General features: G+C 41.3%; 1 protein-coding gene across 1 annotated transcript; it reads right to left on the bottom strand.

Annotated features, from left to right (window-relative positions):
- Positions 1 to 15,014: 15,014 nt before the first annotated feature.
- On the bottom strand, positions 15,015 to 16,345 carry LOC137004208 (uncharacterized). The gene is made up of 3 exons (XM_067364399.1): positions 15,780 to 16,345; positions 15,518 to 15,623; positions 15,015 to 15,443 (listed from the first exon to the last, which is right to left on the bottom strand). The coding sequence occupies exons 1-3, from the start codon at positions 16,343 to 16,345 to the stop codon at positions 15,015 to 15,017; spliced, it is 1,101 nt and encodes a 366-aa protein (XP_067220500.1).
- Between the last annotated feature and the right edge of the window lie 3,565 nt (positions 16,346 to 19,910).

The raw sequence follows: 19,910 nt of genomic DNA, 5'->3' as shown, positions 1-19,910 counted from the left end.
GAAGGGTACAACTGATGGACACTTCGGGCCCCCATGATCCTTTGCACAAGGAAGCTGTTTGATGTCACAGAATGGATACAGGAGGTTAGAAGTTTGATTTTACCTATAAATGTATGTATAGTATTTTTCTATACTGCTGTAATATTTATACGATTATATTTGGTACATTAGTATGGTCAAAACGACATAGTACTTCAACAAAAATACTTTACAGCTCTCTTTATCAGTCCATTCAAATGTTTCAAATACATAGACAAAATATAAATGGTGCGATAAAACTAAAATAAATAAATAAACTAATGTTAAACAAAGGGCGCAGCTTGCACAATCTACTCCTCTTTGATTGTCTCGTTAAGATGACGCTGAAGTGCGTTCCAAAAGAAGAGGTTTTTTTGACCCCTACACCCTTCATCCCTTCGAAGCTCTCACTCCGGAGGGTAAACCCTTTGTAGGGATTAGGGCATAGGGATGAGCCCTTCCGAATGGAACGCAGGGAAAATCTAGAAGAAAAAGAGATTCATCCAATCTGTTGCTGCGTCCCAATTCGCATACTATGCGTCCTAAATAGTATTCGAAAAAAGAATTAGTATGTCCCAAATCGTAGTATGTTGAGATGAGTATTCCAAAGATACCCGGATGGTGTACTTTTTCCGGTTAGAATTTAAAGTGCAGATCTGTGCACACTTCTAACGGCTAATATAGACCTTTTTCACACTTCCGGGTTTTTGGCTTCCGGAATGGCCCTCGCCGTGTAAAGGTTTTTCCGGTTGCAGTGATAGATAGCCTTGTTCAGAACCAGCTCGGGAATCAAAGTCGTTTTACGAATTAAATGCCATGAAAATGTTTGAACGTTCTTGGTGAATTATTGGTGAGACTACAGAGCTCTCATTAAGATCTACATTTAATAAATAATTCAAAGTGATTATTATTTGTGTCTGTTTGGCGCGGCTGTGCATTATCGCGCTCCATGTGCTGTAAAGACAGTGCCTGCTTTTCAACGTGCAAACTATCCATCCTAAATAGTAGTCTATGTGACATTAGTAATATTCAGTACTGTTTAGGTTGGATATGCACATTGGGATGTACGATATATAGATTGTTTTTAGCGACGTGCTGGGGAAATGATCAGCTGGCAGCTCCCTTATCACACAAGCCTGATCCTCTGATTCATGAAACAGGACCGCTCGCACCCTGATATTTCTGGATATAAACACTTCAGTCTCTCACTTGTATTTTCCTGTCGTCATCATCATAAAGTGTGTATTATTAGGGCTGCACGATTAATCCCATGAGATTGTCATGCGTGTCTCATCAGTAAAGCCGGTTCTGTGATTAGCGGTAAATGTCCATCACCTGCTTTCAAATGGAGCGGCACTTAATATACAGAGCCGTAGTTCGCAGACAAGCTACGCAATATCGCGTTCATAATCGCAGATGAATCGCCTTCGATTATGAACGCGATATTGCGTAGCTTGTCCGCGAACTACGGCTCTGTATATTAAGTGCCGTTCCATTTGAAAGCAGGTGATGGACATTTACCGCTAATCACAGAACCGGCTTTAATGATGAGATACGCATGACAAACACATGCGATTAATCGTGCAGCCCTATGGATTATGCACAGTGTTGTGCTGTTGCAACATTAATGCAAAGACTGATAGTTGTAAAGTGTGGTGTTGGAAATTAATTATGTCTTTGTTTAATCATTTTAATCGATCAGGATTAATTATAACATATGCTTGAATGTGGGATGTGATGCCATATGAGATTACATGCTATGTATTTTTAAAACATATTAAATGACAATATTATGTATCTCGACTTTATATCCCCTAGCCTATTGTGATTTTTTTTTTTTATTATTAATTAATTATATAAATAATGTTCGTCGTAAGTGATACGATCGGGGAAATTGCTGAATGAGTAGCTGTGTAGCCTAAAGTTACTGTATGACAGCTGGTGATATAAAACGGTCTGAGTGGCCGTATAAGCTACAAACCAGTAGAAAATAATTTATTTGTAGATTATACAACAGCAGGTTGGAAAACAGAAAAGGTAAGAAGCGATATTTGAGAAAAAGCATATCAATCTAATAGCCGTAGACGCACAGCGGAACTAACTTTACCCGTCGTCACGTGATTTCCGATTCTTGTGAAAAGGTCTATTGCCCATAACACATTGCGCTGTGGACGAGGATTCGATTAGAACTACAAATACGAATAAAAAGTGTTTAAAAACTACAAACATGATGGACGTGCGATGTACAACGGTTAAGGTAAAGGGGCTTGAATGATTAATAAGCAGTGTCTAACCTGACAAAAAGATATTTATTAAATGTTATTCACATTATATTTCATCTGCAACAGCATTGTGAACTTTTATAACGATGTGTTTGGTCATTAACTTTTAAATGCATCATAATGCAAAGATGAGGAGAGTTCTCTGCATGAAAGACCCATGACTGGCAGATCAACGTGCGACTACATTTCTCTCCGAAACGGTAGGAAAATGTTTTTGAATAAAAGGTTGGAAATTAATGTTTTTTCCCCCGATTCATCGATTAATCGTAAAAATGATCGACAGATTAATCAATTATTGAAATAATCGTTAGTTGCAGCCCTAGTTGACAGTGCGCTGTGCGGAGGCGGGGCATATTCTGTGTGCGTTGCCGAATTGAATCTGAGCATACAGCGGAGCTGGCGACTTGAAGGCAGATCCGCCCTGGAGTCTGTTGCTATCTGGGGAGGTTTGTGTGCATGTGGATTAGGGGTGTAACGATACGCGTATTCGTATCGAACCGTTCGATACGAGGCTTTCGGTTCGGTACGCGGTACGCATTATGTACCGAACGGTTCGTTGGACTAATTAATTACATTTGGAAAATAAAAAAGTTTGTGAAATATAATGTTATGCGTTCAACAAGGTAGCCCAATAACCCAAACGACGTAACAGGCAACGCCCCTGACACCCCCGAAGAAAAAAAAACACCAACTTATACGTTTATATTATGCTGCGTTCAAACCGAACGCGTCTGGGGCGTCTGGAGCGTCTGATTTACATGTGGCTACTCAGGCAGGCGCTCGCTCACTCAGTACGCGCTGAAGGCTCTTTGCAAAATGGCTAATGTGTTTAACACATAGACTGTAAAGGTTTAACAGACCGGAAATAGAAGATCTGGTGTTTGGGTGCACTTTGGAGTCCCTGTAAGCTATATAACATTTTCATTTCTTTATAAGGAGCTGTTTTTGTTTTATCTCTTTCGAGCGTGAGTTTAAAATATTGTAATCTCCCCCCAGAGTGAGTTTTTTTTTTAATGCGACCGTTATTTTAGAACGTTTGCCTTTAATGTTTCCATAGCGACGCGTCTTGCGTGTCACTAGCGCTGAGCGCAGCAACAATAACACTGTATGACAGATGGATCGCTATTATTTTGTTTTTCCTTGTTTATTTAAAATATTCACAAACTTGCTTACCATGTTATCAACTATCTGATATTCCGATCCTCAAATATGTGTAAGTGAGTGTGTTTTGTCGTTCAAAAGCCTTTATAAATGATCTTTATCTTGATCTATAACGCGAGATAGGCGCCGCCATCTTAGTTTGCGCTGCAGTTCACAGAGTTCTGTCAGTCTGATTTACAGCAGGTGAATTCATCATTTTCTCCCGAAATATATGCAAGTAAGTGGCTGGTGAACTGGAAGAATAATAGAGTAAACTTTGTAGTTACTTAGGCCCATTATGTGTGTCTGATATGAATAAAAATCGGCAAATTGTATATGAATGGATTGTTATTGCTCCTTCCACTGATGTCTGAGTGTGCATTTTATAAACTCTAAATATATTGTTTTAATGGTGCTTATGCGTATATAAATGTCTGAAATCTTAAAAGAATGAACGTTAAAGAACGTTATGTGGCTGAAAACACTGCATAGTTGTGATAAAACATACCGAACCGAACCGTGACACCAGTGTATCGTATCGAACCGAACCGTGAATTTTGTGAACCGTTGCACCCCTAATGTGGATTGTTTTGCTGTAATCTACCAGCACAAATGGAAAATATGTTCGCGTGAGATCGCGTTACAGCGGAGAAATGTCCCAAATGTGCGGCTCATTCTCCTGCCTGCTCTAGCTTCGTTCAAACACGCGAGCCGTAGGCTCTGTTTCCTTCAGCACAGCACGTGTGTTTGTATTTTGCTCGCGATGTGGTCAGAACTGAAGTTTGAATGCGAACACATGAAAAATACGATTGTGATTGATAAACACGCGGAGCGTGCATATGCTCGGTTTCAGCGCAGAGCTCTGCATTGAGTTTAATAACACTAGCCACGTGGCATAGCTCATACAGAATAAAGTATCCGTGTTTAAAGTTTTTATTTCACACATTCTCCTGCACCAAACATTAACCAGCACGGTGTAGTTATGCACACATATTTCATCAAGTCTTCTTCAAATTAATTGTGCAAACTGGACACTGATAGTGGTGTAGCCTATCTGAACACGACGACACGATCATTCTAACAGACAAAAGACTGATTTTGAGACTGCAGTGCCCGTAAACGTAATCAAAGTAGCCTATTATTAGCCCTAAATATTCTTTCGCATTTTTTCCTTGTGCTTGTGAGTTTGTCCTTTTCAGTAACACTTTACTTGAAGGGGTGTGCATAAGACTGGCATGACAACCGCAGTAAAGATAGTTTGCGGTTTGATATTCAGATTTCTTTTGGCTATAAATACGCAGTGCGCTGTCATAGACATGCAAATAATACCAAATATCGTTCTCCATGATTTGTGAATTAAGGTGACGCTGTCCTTTGGGCCGAAATCAGGTTTTTTTTTCGTAGCGACTCTTAATTTTATAATGGCTATAGCTCCAAATGTTGGACACTTAGAGGAATGAAACTGGTGTCATCTTCACCAGCTTGATCTGTGAATTTTTTCACAGCAAAGCTCTTGTCCGTAAACCCCTTGGTAAGACCGCCAGTAAGGAATGTGAAATAAAAGCGTTCTTCATGTTTAACGTCTATTACCAATGAACAGGCAGACTGCTGGAATAAAATAACATTGTTTTAGGTCGAGCTCGATTTGTGAAAACTTTCACAAGAGCATTTTGTCTCGTGGTCGTGTTTCTCTTTGCTCTGCCCCCCGTTTTTTGTATAATATGATATATATATATAATTGACCTTGTACAGATAATGTACATCACTATTCTGATCTGTGAAAACTTTCACAGTTCAGTACGGGTCAGCTGACCATTCCCTGGGTCACTAACATCGCTATTCTGATCTGTGAAAACTTTCACAATTCAGTACGGGTCAGCTGACCATTCCCTGGGTCACTAACATCGCTATTCTGATCTGTGAAAACTTTCACAATTCAGTACGGGTCAGCTGACCCATCCCTGGGTCACTAATATCGTTATTCTGATCTGTGAAAACTTTCACAATTGAGTTTTGGTCAGCTGACCCTTCCCCGGGTCACTAACATCGCTATTCTGATCTGTGAAAACTTTCACAATTCAGTACGGGTCAGCTGACCATTCCCTGGGTCACTAACATCGCTATTCTGATCTGTGAAAACTTTCACAATTCAGTACGGGTCAGCTGACCATTCCCTGGGTCACTAACATCGCTATTCTGATCTGTGAAAACTTTCACAATTCAGTACGGGTCAGCTGACCATTCCCTGGGTCACTAACATCGCTATTCTGATCTGTGAAAACTTTCACAATTCAGTACGGGTCAGCTGACCCATCCCTGGGTCACTAATATCGTTATTCTGATCTGTGAAAACTTTCACAATTGAGTTTTGGTCAGCTGACCCTTCCCCGGGTCACTAACATCGCTATTCTGATCTGTGAAAACTTTCACAATTCAGTACGGGTCAGCTGACCCATCCCTGGGTCACTAATATCGTTATTCTGATCTGTGAAAACTTTCACAATTGAGTTTTGGTCAGCTGACCCTTCCCCGGGTCACTAACATCGCTATTCTGATCTGTGAAAACTTTCACAGTTCAGTACGGGTCAGCTGACCCATCCCAGGGTCACTAGCATCACTACTCTGATCTGTGAAAACTTTCACAGTTCAGAAAAGTGATGCTAGTGACCCAGGGATGGGTCAGCTGACCCGCACTGAACTGTGAAAGTTTTCACAGATCAGAGTAGTGATGCTAGTGACCCTGGGATGGGTCAGCTGACCCGTACTGAACTGTGAAAGTTTTCACAGATCAGAAAAGTGATTCTAGTGACCCAGGGATGGGTCAGCTGACCCGTACTGAACTGTGAAAGTTTTCACAGATCAGAAAAGTGATTCTAGTGACCCTGGGATGGGTCAGCTGACCCGTACTGAACTGTGAAAGTTTGCACAGGTCAGAATAGTGATGTACATGACCCAGGGAAGGGTCAGCTGACCCGCACTGAACTGTGAAAGTTTTCACAGATCAGAGTAGTGATGCTAGTGACCCTGGGATGGGTCAGCTGACCCGTACTGAACTGTGAAAGTTTTCACAGATCAGAAAAGTGATTCTAGTGACCCAGGGATGGGTCAGCTGACCCGTACTGAACTGTGAAAGTTTTCACAGATCAGAAAAGTGATTCTAGTGACCCTGGGATGGGTCAGCTGACCCGTACTGAACTGTGAAAGTTTGCACAGGTCAGAATAGTGATGTACATGACCCAGGGAAGGGTCAGCTGACCCGTACTGAACTGTGAAAGTTTTCACAGATCAGAAAAGTGATGCTAGTGACCCTGGGATGGGTCAGCTGACCCGTACTGAACTGTGAAAGTTTTCACAGATCAGAAAAGTGATTCTAGTGACCCAGGGATGGGTCAGCTGACCCGTACTGAACTGTGAAAGTTTTCACAGATCAGAAAAGTGATGTTAGTGACCCTGGGATGGGTCAGCTGACCCGTACTGAACTGTGAAAGTTTTCACAGATCAGAAAAGTGATGTTAGTGACCCTGGGATGGGTCAGCTGACCCATACTGAACTGTGAAAGTTTTCACAGATCAGAATAGCGATGTTAGTGACCCTGGGATGGGTCAGCTGACCCGTACTGAACTGTGAAAGTTTTCACAGATCAGAATAGCGATGTTAGTGACCCTGGGATGGGTCAGCTGACCCGTACTGAACTGTGAAAGTTTTCACAGATCAGAATAGTGATGTACATGACCCAGGGAAGGGTCAGCTGACCCGCACTGAACTGTGAAAGTTTTCACAGATCAGAATAGCGATGTTAGTGACCCTGGGATGGGTCAGCTGACCCGTACTGAACTGTGAAAGTTTTCACAGATCAGAATAGTGATGCTAGAGACCCTGGGATGGGTCAGCTGACCCGTACTGAACTGTGAAAGTTTTCACAGATCAGAAAAGTGATTCTAGTGAACCAGGGATGGGTCAGCTGACCCGTACTGAACTGTGAAAGTTTTCACAGGTCAGAATAGTGATGTACATGACCCAGGGAAGGGTCAGCTGACCCGCACTGAACTGTGAAAGTTTTCACAGATCAGAATAGTGATGCTAGAGACCCTGGGATGGGTCAGCTGACCCGTACTGAACTGTGAAAGTTTTCACAGATCAGAAAAGTGATTCTAGTGAACCAGGGATGGGTCAGCTGACCCGTACTGAACTGTGAAAGTTTTCACAGGTCAGAATAGTGATGTACATGACCCAGGGAAGGGTCAGCTGACCCGTACTGAACTGTGAAAGTTTTCACAGGTCAGAATAGTGATGTACATGACCCAGGGATGGGTCAGCTGACCTGTACTGAACTGTGAAAGTTTTCACAGATCAGAAAAGTAATGCTAGTGACCCAGGGAAGGGTCAGCTGACCCGTACTGAACTGTGAAAGTTTTCACAGATCAGAAAAGTAATGCTAGTGACCCTGGGATGGGTCAGCTGACCCGTACTGAACTGTGAAAGTTTTCACAGATCAGAAAAGTAATGCTAGTGACCCTGGGATGGGTCAGCTGACCCGTACTGAACTGTGAAAGTTTTCACAGATCAGAATAGCGATGTTAGTGACCCTGGGATGGGTCAGCTGACCCGTACTGAACTGTGAAAGTTTCAAAAATGAGAATAGTGATGTACATTATCTGTACAAGGTCATTTATATAATATATATATATATATATATATATATATATATATATATATATATATATATATATATATCATATTATACAAAAAATGGGGGGCAGAGCAAAGAGAAACACGACCACGAGATAAAATGCTATTGTGAAAGTTTTCACAAATCGAGCTCGACCTAAAACAATGTTATTTTATTCCAGCAGTCTGCCTGTTCATTGGTAATAGACGTTAAACATGAAGAACGCCTTTATTTCACATTCCTTACTGGCGGTCTTACCAAGGGGTTTACGGACAAGAGCTTTGCTGTGAAAAAATTCACAGATCAAGCTGGTGAAGATGACACCAGTTTCATTCCTCTAAGTGTCCAACATTTGGAGCTATAGCCATTATAAAATTAAGAGTCGCTACGAAAAAAAACCCTGATTTCAGCCCAAAGGACAGCGTCACCTTAATTCACAAATCATGGAGAGCGATATTCGGTATTATTTGCATGTCTATGACAGCGCACTGCGTATTTATAGCCAAAAGAAATCTGAATATCAAACCGCAAACTATCTTTACTGCGGTGGCATACCACCATAATCTTGACATGACACATGTCATGAATATGAAGTAGGTTTTATGAATGTTTATGACAACTGTCATTGAATGTCATTCGCTCAATTATGTCATTTTTAATGCAAAGATGACATTGTTTGAGATGTCTTTGTTACGACAACTTGACATAAACCAACACATCATAACCTGTCAGTGTCTTTGTCATGACAACTTGACATTAGCAAAACATCATAACCTGTCATAAACATGACGTAGCAGATTAATTATCAAACTTAAAAAACTACTTAGCTTTATGGGTTAACATTACATTACATTATTTTGGTAATGCTTCAGTATAGGGAACACGTATATAAACTATTAACTATGACTTTTCCCTCAATAAACTCTTAATTTACTGCTTATTATAATTAATTGTTAGGTTTAGGTATTGGGTAGGATTAAGAATGTAGAATAAGATCATGCAGAATCAACTCAACTTTATTTATAAAGCACTTTCAACACCACAAGTGGAACCAAAGTGCTGTACAGAAAGTATAAAAGAGAAACATAAAAAACAAAAAAAGACATATGACATACACACTTACAAAGCATTTTGAAAAGCTAAAGAAAACAAATAAGTTTTAAGTGCACTCTGAAAAACACCCAATGAAGGACAAGTTTTTAGAGACAGAGGAAGGTCATTCCAAAGCCTAGGAGCTGCAACAGAAAACGCCCGATCACCTTTACATTTTAAACGCGTACGTGGAACCACAAGAAGCAACTGTTCATTTGAGCGCAGAGATCTGCTGGATTGACAGCGGCTGATTAAATCAGTAACATACTCAGGGGCTAGACCATGCAGGGACTTAAAAACATACAACAGTGCTTTGTATTGAATTCTGTAACGTATGGGTAACCAACGTAGTTTAATTAAAACCGGTGTAATGTGTTCTTTCTTCTTAGTACCCGTTAAAAGTCTAGCAGCTGAGTTCTGAACGAGCTGCAAACGGGAGAGAGAAGCCTGACTCACACCCAAATACAATACATTACAATAATCAAAACGTGAAGATACAAAGGCATGAACAACCTTCTCCATATCATTAAAGGTAAGAATAGATTTCAATTTAGATATTGATCTAAGATGGAAGAAACTATTCTTAACAACAGCATTAATTTGCTGCTCAAGGGTCTGGCATCAGGCATTAATATGTGCTTTATAAGTACTAATAAATAGCCAATATTTTAGCCATATGAATGCTAATAGTATAATGAGCAACTAGTTAAAAGACCCTAAAATAAAGTGTTACCATTATTTTATAACACTGTCATCTTTGTTATGAAATTTGAAATTGTCTATTATCTGATCTTCTGTTGGAGGAAACTTAAAAAAAAACACAAAAAAAACAAAACAAATGAAAAATAGTCATGACGCTGTTATGAAATTATTTGTCAGAGTATTGTCCCTTAATGACATTTTAATGACAAGTTCAATTTGTACCACTGTAGTTGAGCTCAAGATACATATTCATGACACTATTATAATTGCCTCATGACAGCCAATGTCAAAACCAACCACATGACAGTTTAATGTAATGTTAACCCATAAAGCTAAATGATGTCAAGCTGTCATGACAAAGACACTTACAGGTTATGATGTATTGGTTTATGTCAAGTTGTCATAACTCAGACATCTCAAACAAAGTCATCTTTGCATTAAAAATGACATAATTGAGCGAAAGACATTTAATGACAGCTGTCATAAACATTCATAAAACCTCCTTCATTTTCATGACATGTGTCATGTCATGATTATGAAGGTGTCATGTCAGTCTTATTCACACCCCTTCAAGTAAAGTGTTACCTCATTTTCTCCATGCTCATATATTAATATTCATTATTCTGTATAATGAGTGTGTTGTATCTCTGTTTCATTGGTTGTTCTCTCCCTTCTTCTCCCCCCCTCTACACTCCCACTTTTCCAGAGCTTTACACGCCTATTTTCACAGTTTTTTTCAAGTCATAGGTGTGAACGACCAGGATAAAACAGGGGGGTTTCATGACCCTTTAAAAGAAATAAACATTTGAAATATATCAGTCTGTGTGTAATGAATGAATATAATATACAAGTTTCACTTTTTGAATGGAATTAGTGAAATAAATCAACTTTTTGATGATATTTTAATTATGACCAGCACCTTTAAGTGAGCACTGAGCTCACCCATTCAGTAAGCGCATACGTCCTCAATAAACGCGGCTTGCAGGGGCGGGGCCAGCAAGCGACGCGCTGAGAGGCTTGGGGTTTTAAAACACACACCAGAAAAATTTGCTCTTGCACCCTCTTTGTGAGAATACTCATTCTAAATGAACGCAGCTTGCGGGGGCGAAACCGGCAAGCAACACGTTGAGAAAGTCAGCAAACACAGCAGAAATTTGCTCTATCAAATTTAATATATCACATGAGCCTCACCTGAGTCGGAGAGGAGCATCATGCCATATTCCTCAATGAACGCGGCTTGCGGGTGCGATGCGCTGAGAGACTCGGCATTTACAACAAACGTCAGAGAAATGTACTCTTTCAGACTGATATGTATCATGAGTCTTACCTAAGTCAGGGGAGAGAATCATGTCAAATTCAGCTGAGAGTCAGAATAAGACCAGTCAGTGATATAGGGTAGACCAGTTGGTACACTTTTTGCTTTCACCGTTACTACACCAAAATTATGGGACTGAAAAGAAGTGAAACAAAGTGATTTTTCATATGACATTTCTTTTACTTGTCTACTAAAATATTATTAATTATTAACATCCATAAGTAGGTCATATTTTTCACAATTAGCTCATAAACACAAGAAGCTTTTTTGTTCCAACTGTACCCATGTCGAAAACAGTCAGGTACAGTTGAAACAGTACCCTAGTACAGTTGAGACACCCATCCGGAATGCTGTAAAGCTGCCTAATCAATTCACTGCAAATGTAAAATACCTTTATAAATGAGAATTTAACAGTTTTTATTTCCATTTAGTATTTTATTTTATTATTTTGTTTAGTTAAAAGTAGTCCATTTGTAAAACATTGTGCAGTAATGGCAAACAGTGATACAATATTTAATTTTAGGCCATAAATTTAATATTAACAGTTGAAAAGTTGAGTAACAGTAAAAAACATTGAACAATTGCAAACAGCAATAATAAAACAGATGAAATCTATTAATTTTTATAGATTGATAGATCTTAATAGAACTTACATCGTGCAACTAAACTGCATGGCCCGCAATAGGATTCTATGGTGCGGGTACATTTGATACACTGTATCTCAACTGTACCCCGCTGTCCACCTCGAACATTTCTCTAGATTTTACGATGACCTTGTATGACACAAAGTCATGCAATATGTCAGTGTTTAGAGCACAAAATAAGGTTTACGAAAATGTAAGTTAACTTTAACAGTCATGTAAGGATGAGAAGATATTCAATGTGGAAGCGACGTGGTGAAGTGAAAAAATTATCTTAGAAAAAAAACTTTCGCCAATATCTTCGGACTGGAGAAGCGCATGTACTTCAAATTTCACACGATTGAAGAGGGCACTAAGGCTACGTTCACACTGCAGGCTGAAACGACTCAATTCCGATTTTTTTGCCCCTATGCGACCTGTATCTGATCTTTTCATGACAGTCTGAACGACACAGATCCGATCTTTTCAAATGTGACCCAGGCCACTTGGGTATGTGGTCCTGAATCCAATACGTATACGATCTTTTGAAATGCGAACTCCGTCTGAACGGCCAGGCCACATGTATCCGACCCGTACGTCATTGATACGCTACAAACGTCATAATTGTGCGTTGAAGTAGGCGGGAAGATAAACAACAACCATGGACGATACTGCTGAGACCAGTCAGTGGAAGGGAAGCGAGGTCAATGATTTAATAAATATTTGGGGTGACAGCTCTACTCAGGCCAAACTTGAGGGCTGTTATCGGAACCGGGCGGTTTTCGAAACCATTTCTAGCGAAATGGCCGAGCGTGGCTACCGAAGATCCTGGCTCCAATGCCAGCGAAAAATAAAAAGCCTCCGAGCCAAATACAAGGAGGTTAAAGATTGGAACAAAAGAAGTGGCCGTCAACGTATCACCTGTCCATTTTACGAAGAGCTGGACCGCATTTTGGGGGATAAGCCCAGCGTTCAGCCACTAGAACTGTTGGACAGCTGCTTTGGCCAAGAGGAGCCCGAGGAGGAGAGCCCAGGTCCCGCAGCTGTCGCGGCCAGCCTAGCTAGTCGCTCTTGCGGTGATAAAGGTGGGTTATTTGCACATGGCCTATAGCTACTGTGACTTAACTTTATAAAATTGAAATACGATGTGTGACAGTTTGTTAAATGCATACACAGGTGATGGGACCCTTGTAGCTCTTTCGCCTAATGCCTCTACCTCCGATGAAAGTTCTGCAGCAAGTGAAGATACATCTGTGAACAGCCATGCATCTTCCACACCCACTGCTTGTATGTACTTGGCTGTATTTTGATCGTTTTCCAACTGAATTAACCTCTTAACCCCCACCTGAACCGAATACATTTTCTACAGTTTGTCATTACCCAAATCTAAAAGCTTCTTGGAAAAAAAAGTGACATGACAAAAAAGTGATAACGTGACAAAAAGAAAAAAAAAATATGATGAAAGTGCAACAAAAAATTGACAGATGAATGGAATGATCATAAAAAAAGTCAAAAAGTGATGGCAACTGGATCAGTTTTATAGCTTTCAAATGAAGTGTTAGTCTGTTCTGTAGGCTGTAAGCTTTTAGATTTGGGTAAAGCCCAAGAAAATGCACTCAGTTAAAGCGGAAGTTAAGAGGTTGATAGAAGTCTTGGCAACCTTCGACCTAAAACATGTGATATGAAATTAATTTGTTTGAATTAAACGTTGAACTGGCTTCCACTCCTGAACAGCTTAGTATTGTTTATAAATGGCCATAAATAATCATAATTATTACTAGATGTAAACTGGAATGCTTGGTGTTTTTACTGTTATACTAATAAAAAAATAAACATGGTAATCCTTATTTTGATCTGATTTTTTATTTTTTATTTTTTTTACAGCTACTACTGCCAAGAGCAGAAAAAGAAAATCAAAGATGGAGGCAACGCTGGAGGTGTTTGCTGACAAGATTACCAGTGCCCTTAAAGATGACGACACAGATGTTTTGTTGAAGATGCAAGCAGCTCAGCATGAGCATGATCGTAAAATGTTCGTCATGATATCTCAGTTTATGGAGAGATCAATCCAGCCTCCACAGCCGCCTTTCTACCAAGCACCAATTCAGCCCTCTCAGATTTACAACTCAATTCGTCCTCCTACTCCTCATTCCACACGGTTTCCTGTGGCTTCCTCTTCATCTCCCACCCAGCCCCTGCCCTGTTTTCAAGATTTAAATCAACCACTGCCCTTCAATAATACTCATTCACATCCGCCATTTTTCCAGGCACCGGCAAATACTCAGGGTAAACAGGCTTTCGACAACGAGGATCATCAGCCACCTTTCCAGTCTAAAGATGATGAAACCCACTTTACAATTTTATGAATGGTTCTAAAACATTAATGCCAGTTAATGATGCAGTTTTGCACAATGTTCAGGTTGAAGTGTGAAGGTTATTGATATGCAAGGTTATTTTGTTGATGGAAAATTGAAGTTGCATTGTATTTGTTTGCACTATTATAGCCACACTGTTTTCTCTTAATAAAAAGGAAACCGCAATAGCAGTATTGAAAATGTTCTTTAAAAACTTATTGCAGCTATAGTAACTAATTTGTGGTTAGGCCTGTCAAGATAACAGGCACATAATACAGTAAAATGCAAAAAAAATTGTTTTTTTTTCTTCTTTTAAACCTATGTGATTGTCCTGTGAAATAATTTTCCTGAACTGTGATTTGTTGGATAATTTGACTTAAATGTTTAAATAAAGTCATACATTTCCTGAGGTTATTTCATTTTATTTGTGTCAACTGTGCATTGAAATAGGCTCCAGCATCCCATGCAATCCTAGAGTAGGCCTAAATAAAATTTATTTTCATTTAATTATTTTTTTTTTTTATACATCTAACACTAAATGCAAAGCAACTCACTTAAAAACTACACATGAAACATCTCATAGAATGGCTTTTAAAAGCATGAAATTCAACTTTAATTTATTTTACACACAAGTCAAGTAACATCATCAAACAAATGATGCAAGATTTTTAAAACATTTCAATATATTGAGCTATTAAAATATTGAAGACCTTGTAATGACACAGAAACTAACTAACAAATATATGTAGAGATAAACATTGAGGTCAAAAAGTACAAAATGTCGAACGATATTGTAATTATTGTGACAGCCCAGTTTGTGGCTCAACGTTGGCTAAAAAAAAGCTGAGTCAGTGCTTCTCTGACTCTTGATGGCTGCACATCTACAAATCCCCCTCCTTCAGCCCATCCCTCAACATGAGGAACATGAGGAACAGTTCCACCAGCCTCTTCATAATTCTCCCCGTGCATTTCACACACGTTGCGGAGTGTGCAACATGCACTGATTATGGTGGGGACGAGGGAAACGTCCACATCCAGCCGTTTAGCAAGGCACCTCCACCGGCCCTTCAGTCGGCCGAAAGCGCACTCCACAGTCATCCTGGCTCTGCTGTGGCGCTCATTGAAGTACTTCTGCTCAGCTGTCAGGGTCCCTGTGTCACAGTATCCTTTTAACAGCCAGCTTCGAAGGGGATAAGCCGGGTCACCGAGCAGCATGATTGGCACTTGAACGCCCATTATCTCCTCAGTGTCCTTAAGATTTAAAAGCACATATAAAGGCAAAATAATTAAAGACATTGTATACATTATATTACTAGATTACTCACAGGTGGAAAAAGCTCCCCTCTCTCTGCGAGTGAGTACACATGGGAATTCCGGAGTATCCTCGCATCATGAACACTCCCTGGCCATCCAGCATAGATGTTGGTGAAGCTGTTGGAAGACAGTGTTAAATTACTGAACAGTGTACAGTGTCCTATGTTGAGTATTTTCAAGGATAATATTCTTGCAGATGTATGGTTCTACCAAAAGAAAGTGAGGCAAGTACAGTACTTTTAACTATTATAAAACAATATCTATATTTCTTACCAAAACCGATGATCCACGACACCCTGGAGCAGAACTGAGTGCCACCCTTTGCGGTTGAAATACTCTGCGTGGTTATCCTCTGGAGCAATGATGGGGATATGACTCCCATCAATTGCTCCTCCACACTGCGGGAAACCCCATCTCTGCTGGAAGCCTTCAATGACCTCTTGCAGGTCATCCCCTTTGGGCAGTTTTATGTAATGGGGCATGAGGACACGGCGAACTGCTTGGCATAACTCGTGTACAATGGAGCAGACTGTAGACTTGGCTATGCCGAACAAGTTAGCTATCGTACGATAGCACGCACCTGTTGCTAGCCAATACACTCCAACTGCAACGCGTTTCTGCACTGTTATGGGCCGCCGCAGACATGTCTCTTCCCGTGACAGAGTTAATCGAAGGCGCTCACAAACATAATCGAATATGGATCTGGTCATTCGAAAGTTACTGATGAATTCTGTATTAGTGAAGCCACTCACATCAGTATCCCACCACTCCTGGCTGCGACTCCGCACCCACACGTTTCTCTGTACCGACGTTGCTAACACTGCTCCACAAAACGCCATGGCCAAAAACCTTGCTCTCCTCCTTCTTTTTAATTTTCTTCTTAGAACGAGAAGATTGTAATTGTGCTGGCTCCGTTGGGAAAATATTGCAACAAGAGCTCCGCTGTTGACTACACTGTTGTTGACATCCATGTTTAACGTTAGCTACTTCCGCAAACAACGAGTGACGTCGCGTACTCTTCTGCGCATGCGGGTCATTTCTGGGTCATTTCACGTTCACACAGGAGATCATTAAAGGTCGCATTTAATTGAAAATGTGAACGGCCTTGCAAAAAAATCTAATTTTTTCAAAAAATCGGAATTGAGCATTAAGCCCTGCAGTGTGAACGTAGCCTAATATACATGTGCTAAGAAAATTTTGCAGATCAGACTTGTTGCGAACGCAAGTTATTTAAGGTGTTTCAACTGTACCCTATAACGAACTGTACCTGGTCTACCCTACCATTATAACTGTTTCCAACACTGGTAATAACTAAGTATCAAATCAGCATATAATGATTTCTGAAGGATCATATGATGATGATTTGAATTAAGATGATGTTTACAGTTACATCTGTAAAATATTATGTCTGTGCACTTACTCAGTATGATTCTCCATCGCACTGAAAACTGAACGACACCTGTGTGTCCCTGTGTGAGGTGCTGGTGAAGGCGAGCATGATGCAGATACATTTGTAAACAAATAAAACACTGTTAGCATACATTGTCCAAAGTAAACTGATGGGCAATTAGTGGGTATGGGCACACAATGTATGTACATATGTGACTGTGTGTGTGTTGGATGTAATAATTCACTCTGAGATCAGGTGGATGGTCACTTAAAGTTGATTTACTGGACCTGTGACAAGAGAAGACTGGAAAAAAAACAGCACCAAATGGCTGATTAGCATACAGCGCATCGATGTCGCATTGGAAGTCAGCAGGACGAGCTATGTGACTCTGCTGATTACATATTTTTACAAAGTGATCGAGAACATAGTGGACAAAATTCTAAATAAAGCATACATCCAAGAAAATAAAATATAAAAACACTGTAGTAATGGTCGTCAGGGAAGGAAGAGGACAAGGGTCGGCTTTGACTGCTGACTGAGTTTTTATTTCACCAAGAAAAATAAACAAACAAAAGACTGTGAAACGCACAATCAAACAATCCACATCTACAGACGGGCTTCACTCCAGCCACCTTGAACTTAAAAGGCTGTAAAGCCAGATACCAACGAGTGATCCGCGCGATGGCATCCTTCATGCGGTGGAGCCACTGCAGGGGAGTTTGGTCCGAACAGATAGTGAATTCCCATCCCAGGAGATATTAGCGGAGGGTGAGGATGGCCCACCTGATGGCCAAACACTCCTTCTCCACGGTGCTGTACTTAGCTTCCCTCTTAGAGAGCTTACGGCTAATGTACAGCACCGGCCGTTCCTCCCCCTCTATCTCCTGGGACAGGACAGCACCCAGCCCCCTGTCCGACGCATCCGTCTGCAACACAAAGGTGAGAGAGAAATCAGGAGAGTGAAGCAATGGCCCACCACATAGAACAGCCTTCACCTGGGTAAAGGCCTGCTGGCACAGCTCCGTCCACTGGACCCTATCTGGTGCATCCTTTTTAGTTAGATCAGTCAACGAGCTGGTGAGGTCCGAATAATTAGGTACAAACCTTCTATAATATCCCGCCAGCCCGAGGGACTGTCTAACCTCCTTTTTGGTCTTGGGGCACGGACAGGTCGCAATCGCTGCTGTCTTATCAATTTGGGGATGCACCTGTCTATGTCCCAAGTGGAAGCCCAGATACCTTACTTCCACGCACCCAATCGCACACTTATTCGGGTTGGCCGTGAGCCCGGCTCCTCTCAGCAATCTCAGGAATGCCCTCAAATGCTGCATATGACGCTTCCAGTCATTACTGAGGATAATAATATCGTCCAGATAGGCAGCAGCATATGCGCCATGGGGCCACAAAATTTTATCCATGAGACGCTGAAAGGTACCCGGTGCCCTGAACAGCCCGAACGGAAGTGTAACGAATTGGTGTAATCCGAACAGCGTTGTGAAAGCTGTATTTTCTTTGGATAATGGCGACAAGGGGATCTGCCAATATCCCTTTGTTAAGTCCAGTGTCAAATAAAATCGAGCCGTACCGAGACGGTCAAGCAATTCGTCCACCCAGGGCATTGGATATGCGTCGAATTTCGACACTGCGTTCACTTTGCGATAATCCACACAGAACCGAACTGAGCCGTCCATTTTGGGAACCAAAACTATCGGGCTCACCCAGTTACTGCTGGATTCCTCTATTACTCCCGTTTCAAGCATTGCCCCTAATTCTGCCTGAACTACCTTTTTTTTTTTGTGTTCAGGCAACCTATATGGCCGGCTGCGAATCACCACACCCGGCTCCGTCTCGATGTGGTGCTGAATGAGGTCTGTACGACCCAGTAGGGGAGAAAACACGTCAGCAAACTCTTCTTGTAACTTAAGTCAAATCAGTGAGCTGGGAGGGCGAGAGGTGATCTCCCAGTGGGGCCAGTGCAAGGGATTGTTTTTTGACATTCACCTCTGGCCCGAGATCATCCTCTCCGCTAATCACCGTCGTCGCCAGCATAACGGATTCTGCCTCATTCCATTTTTTAAGGAGATTGAGGTGATAAATTTGATATGCTCCTCTCCTATCCAATCGTATTACCTCATAATCGAGATCACCAACTTGCCGTGTAACTTCAAACGGTCCTTGCCACTTTGCAAGTAATTTTGAGCTTGAAGTGGGGAGCAATACAAGCACTTTATCTCCCGGTGAAAATTTGCGCAGATTAGTTCCCCTGTCATACAACCGGCTCTGTCTGTCTGGGCTTGCAACAAATTCTCCATAGATAGCCGCCCCAAAGTGTGGAGTTTTGTTCTCAAGTCCAGCACATACTGAATTTCATTTTTAGCTTGAGACGGTCCGTCCTCCCAAGACTCTCTTAGAATATCCAGCACCCCGCGGGGGTGGCGTCCAAAGAGAAGCTCAAAGGGGGAAAATCCCGTGGAGGCTTGCGGGACCTCTCGCACAGCGAACAACAGGGGTTCCAACCATTTATCCCAATTTTTGGCGTCTTCCTGAACGAATTTACGAATCATGGATTTCACGAGTTCACACTTACAAATAATCAGATAGAAAAATATATGCGTAGTAGTATGCGTATTTGGCGTGCTGTCTGAGGAGAGGGCTCCGAGCTCGGTATTTTGGCCCGAACCCAGATTACTCCCCCCATTCTGGTTAGTATTCTGGAAAGTAACCAGTGCAGGTGTGAGGAGACGGGGTGGTGGAGGGATGCTGTCAAACTGTCAAGGAATATGGGTGAGTCGACCGTGTCTTATTTATGTATGCTTTCACTCGTGCTGATTGGGTAGATATGTTGATCACTGATTGCTGACAGCTGGCCGAGATGACGTGATGATTAGTCAGATTATTTGGCGGCATCACTGCTGCGGCAGTGGAGAGAACAGCCAGAACTGAGCTCCTGTGGGAGCCGAGGCGGCATCACTGCTGCGGCAGTGGAGAAATCGGCTTGAAGAACTGAGCTCCTG

This window comes from Chanodichthys erythropterus, chromosome 17, assembly GCF_024489055.1.
Source record: "Chanodichthys erythropterus isolate Z2021 chromosome 17, ASM2448905v1, whole genome shotgun sequence".
Classification (NCBI taxonomy): Eukaryota; Metazoa; Chordata; class Actinopteri; order Cypriniformes; family Xenocyprididae; genus Chanodichthys; species Chanodichthys erythropterus.
The sequence above is the reverse complement of the archived record's forward strand: the minus strand, read 5'-3'. Positions and strand labels throughout refer to the sequence as shown.

Coding starts and splice junctions, on each gene's coding strand:
- LOC137004208 (XM_067364399.1), bottom strand. CDS start 16,345: ATGGCGTTTTGTGGAGCAGTGTTAGCAACGTCGGTACAGAGAAACGTG. Junction 15,624..15,779: donor GTCGTGGATCATCGGTTTTG/GTAAGAAATATA, acceptor GTCTTCCAACAG/CTTCACCAACATCTATGCTG. Junction 15,444..15,517: donor GAGGGGAGCTTTTTCCACCT/GTGAGTAATCTA, acceptor TTAAATCTTAAG/GACACTGAGGAGATAATGGG.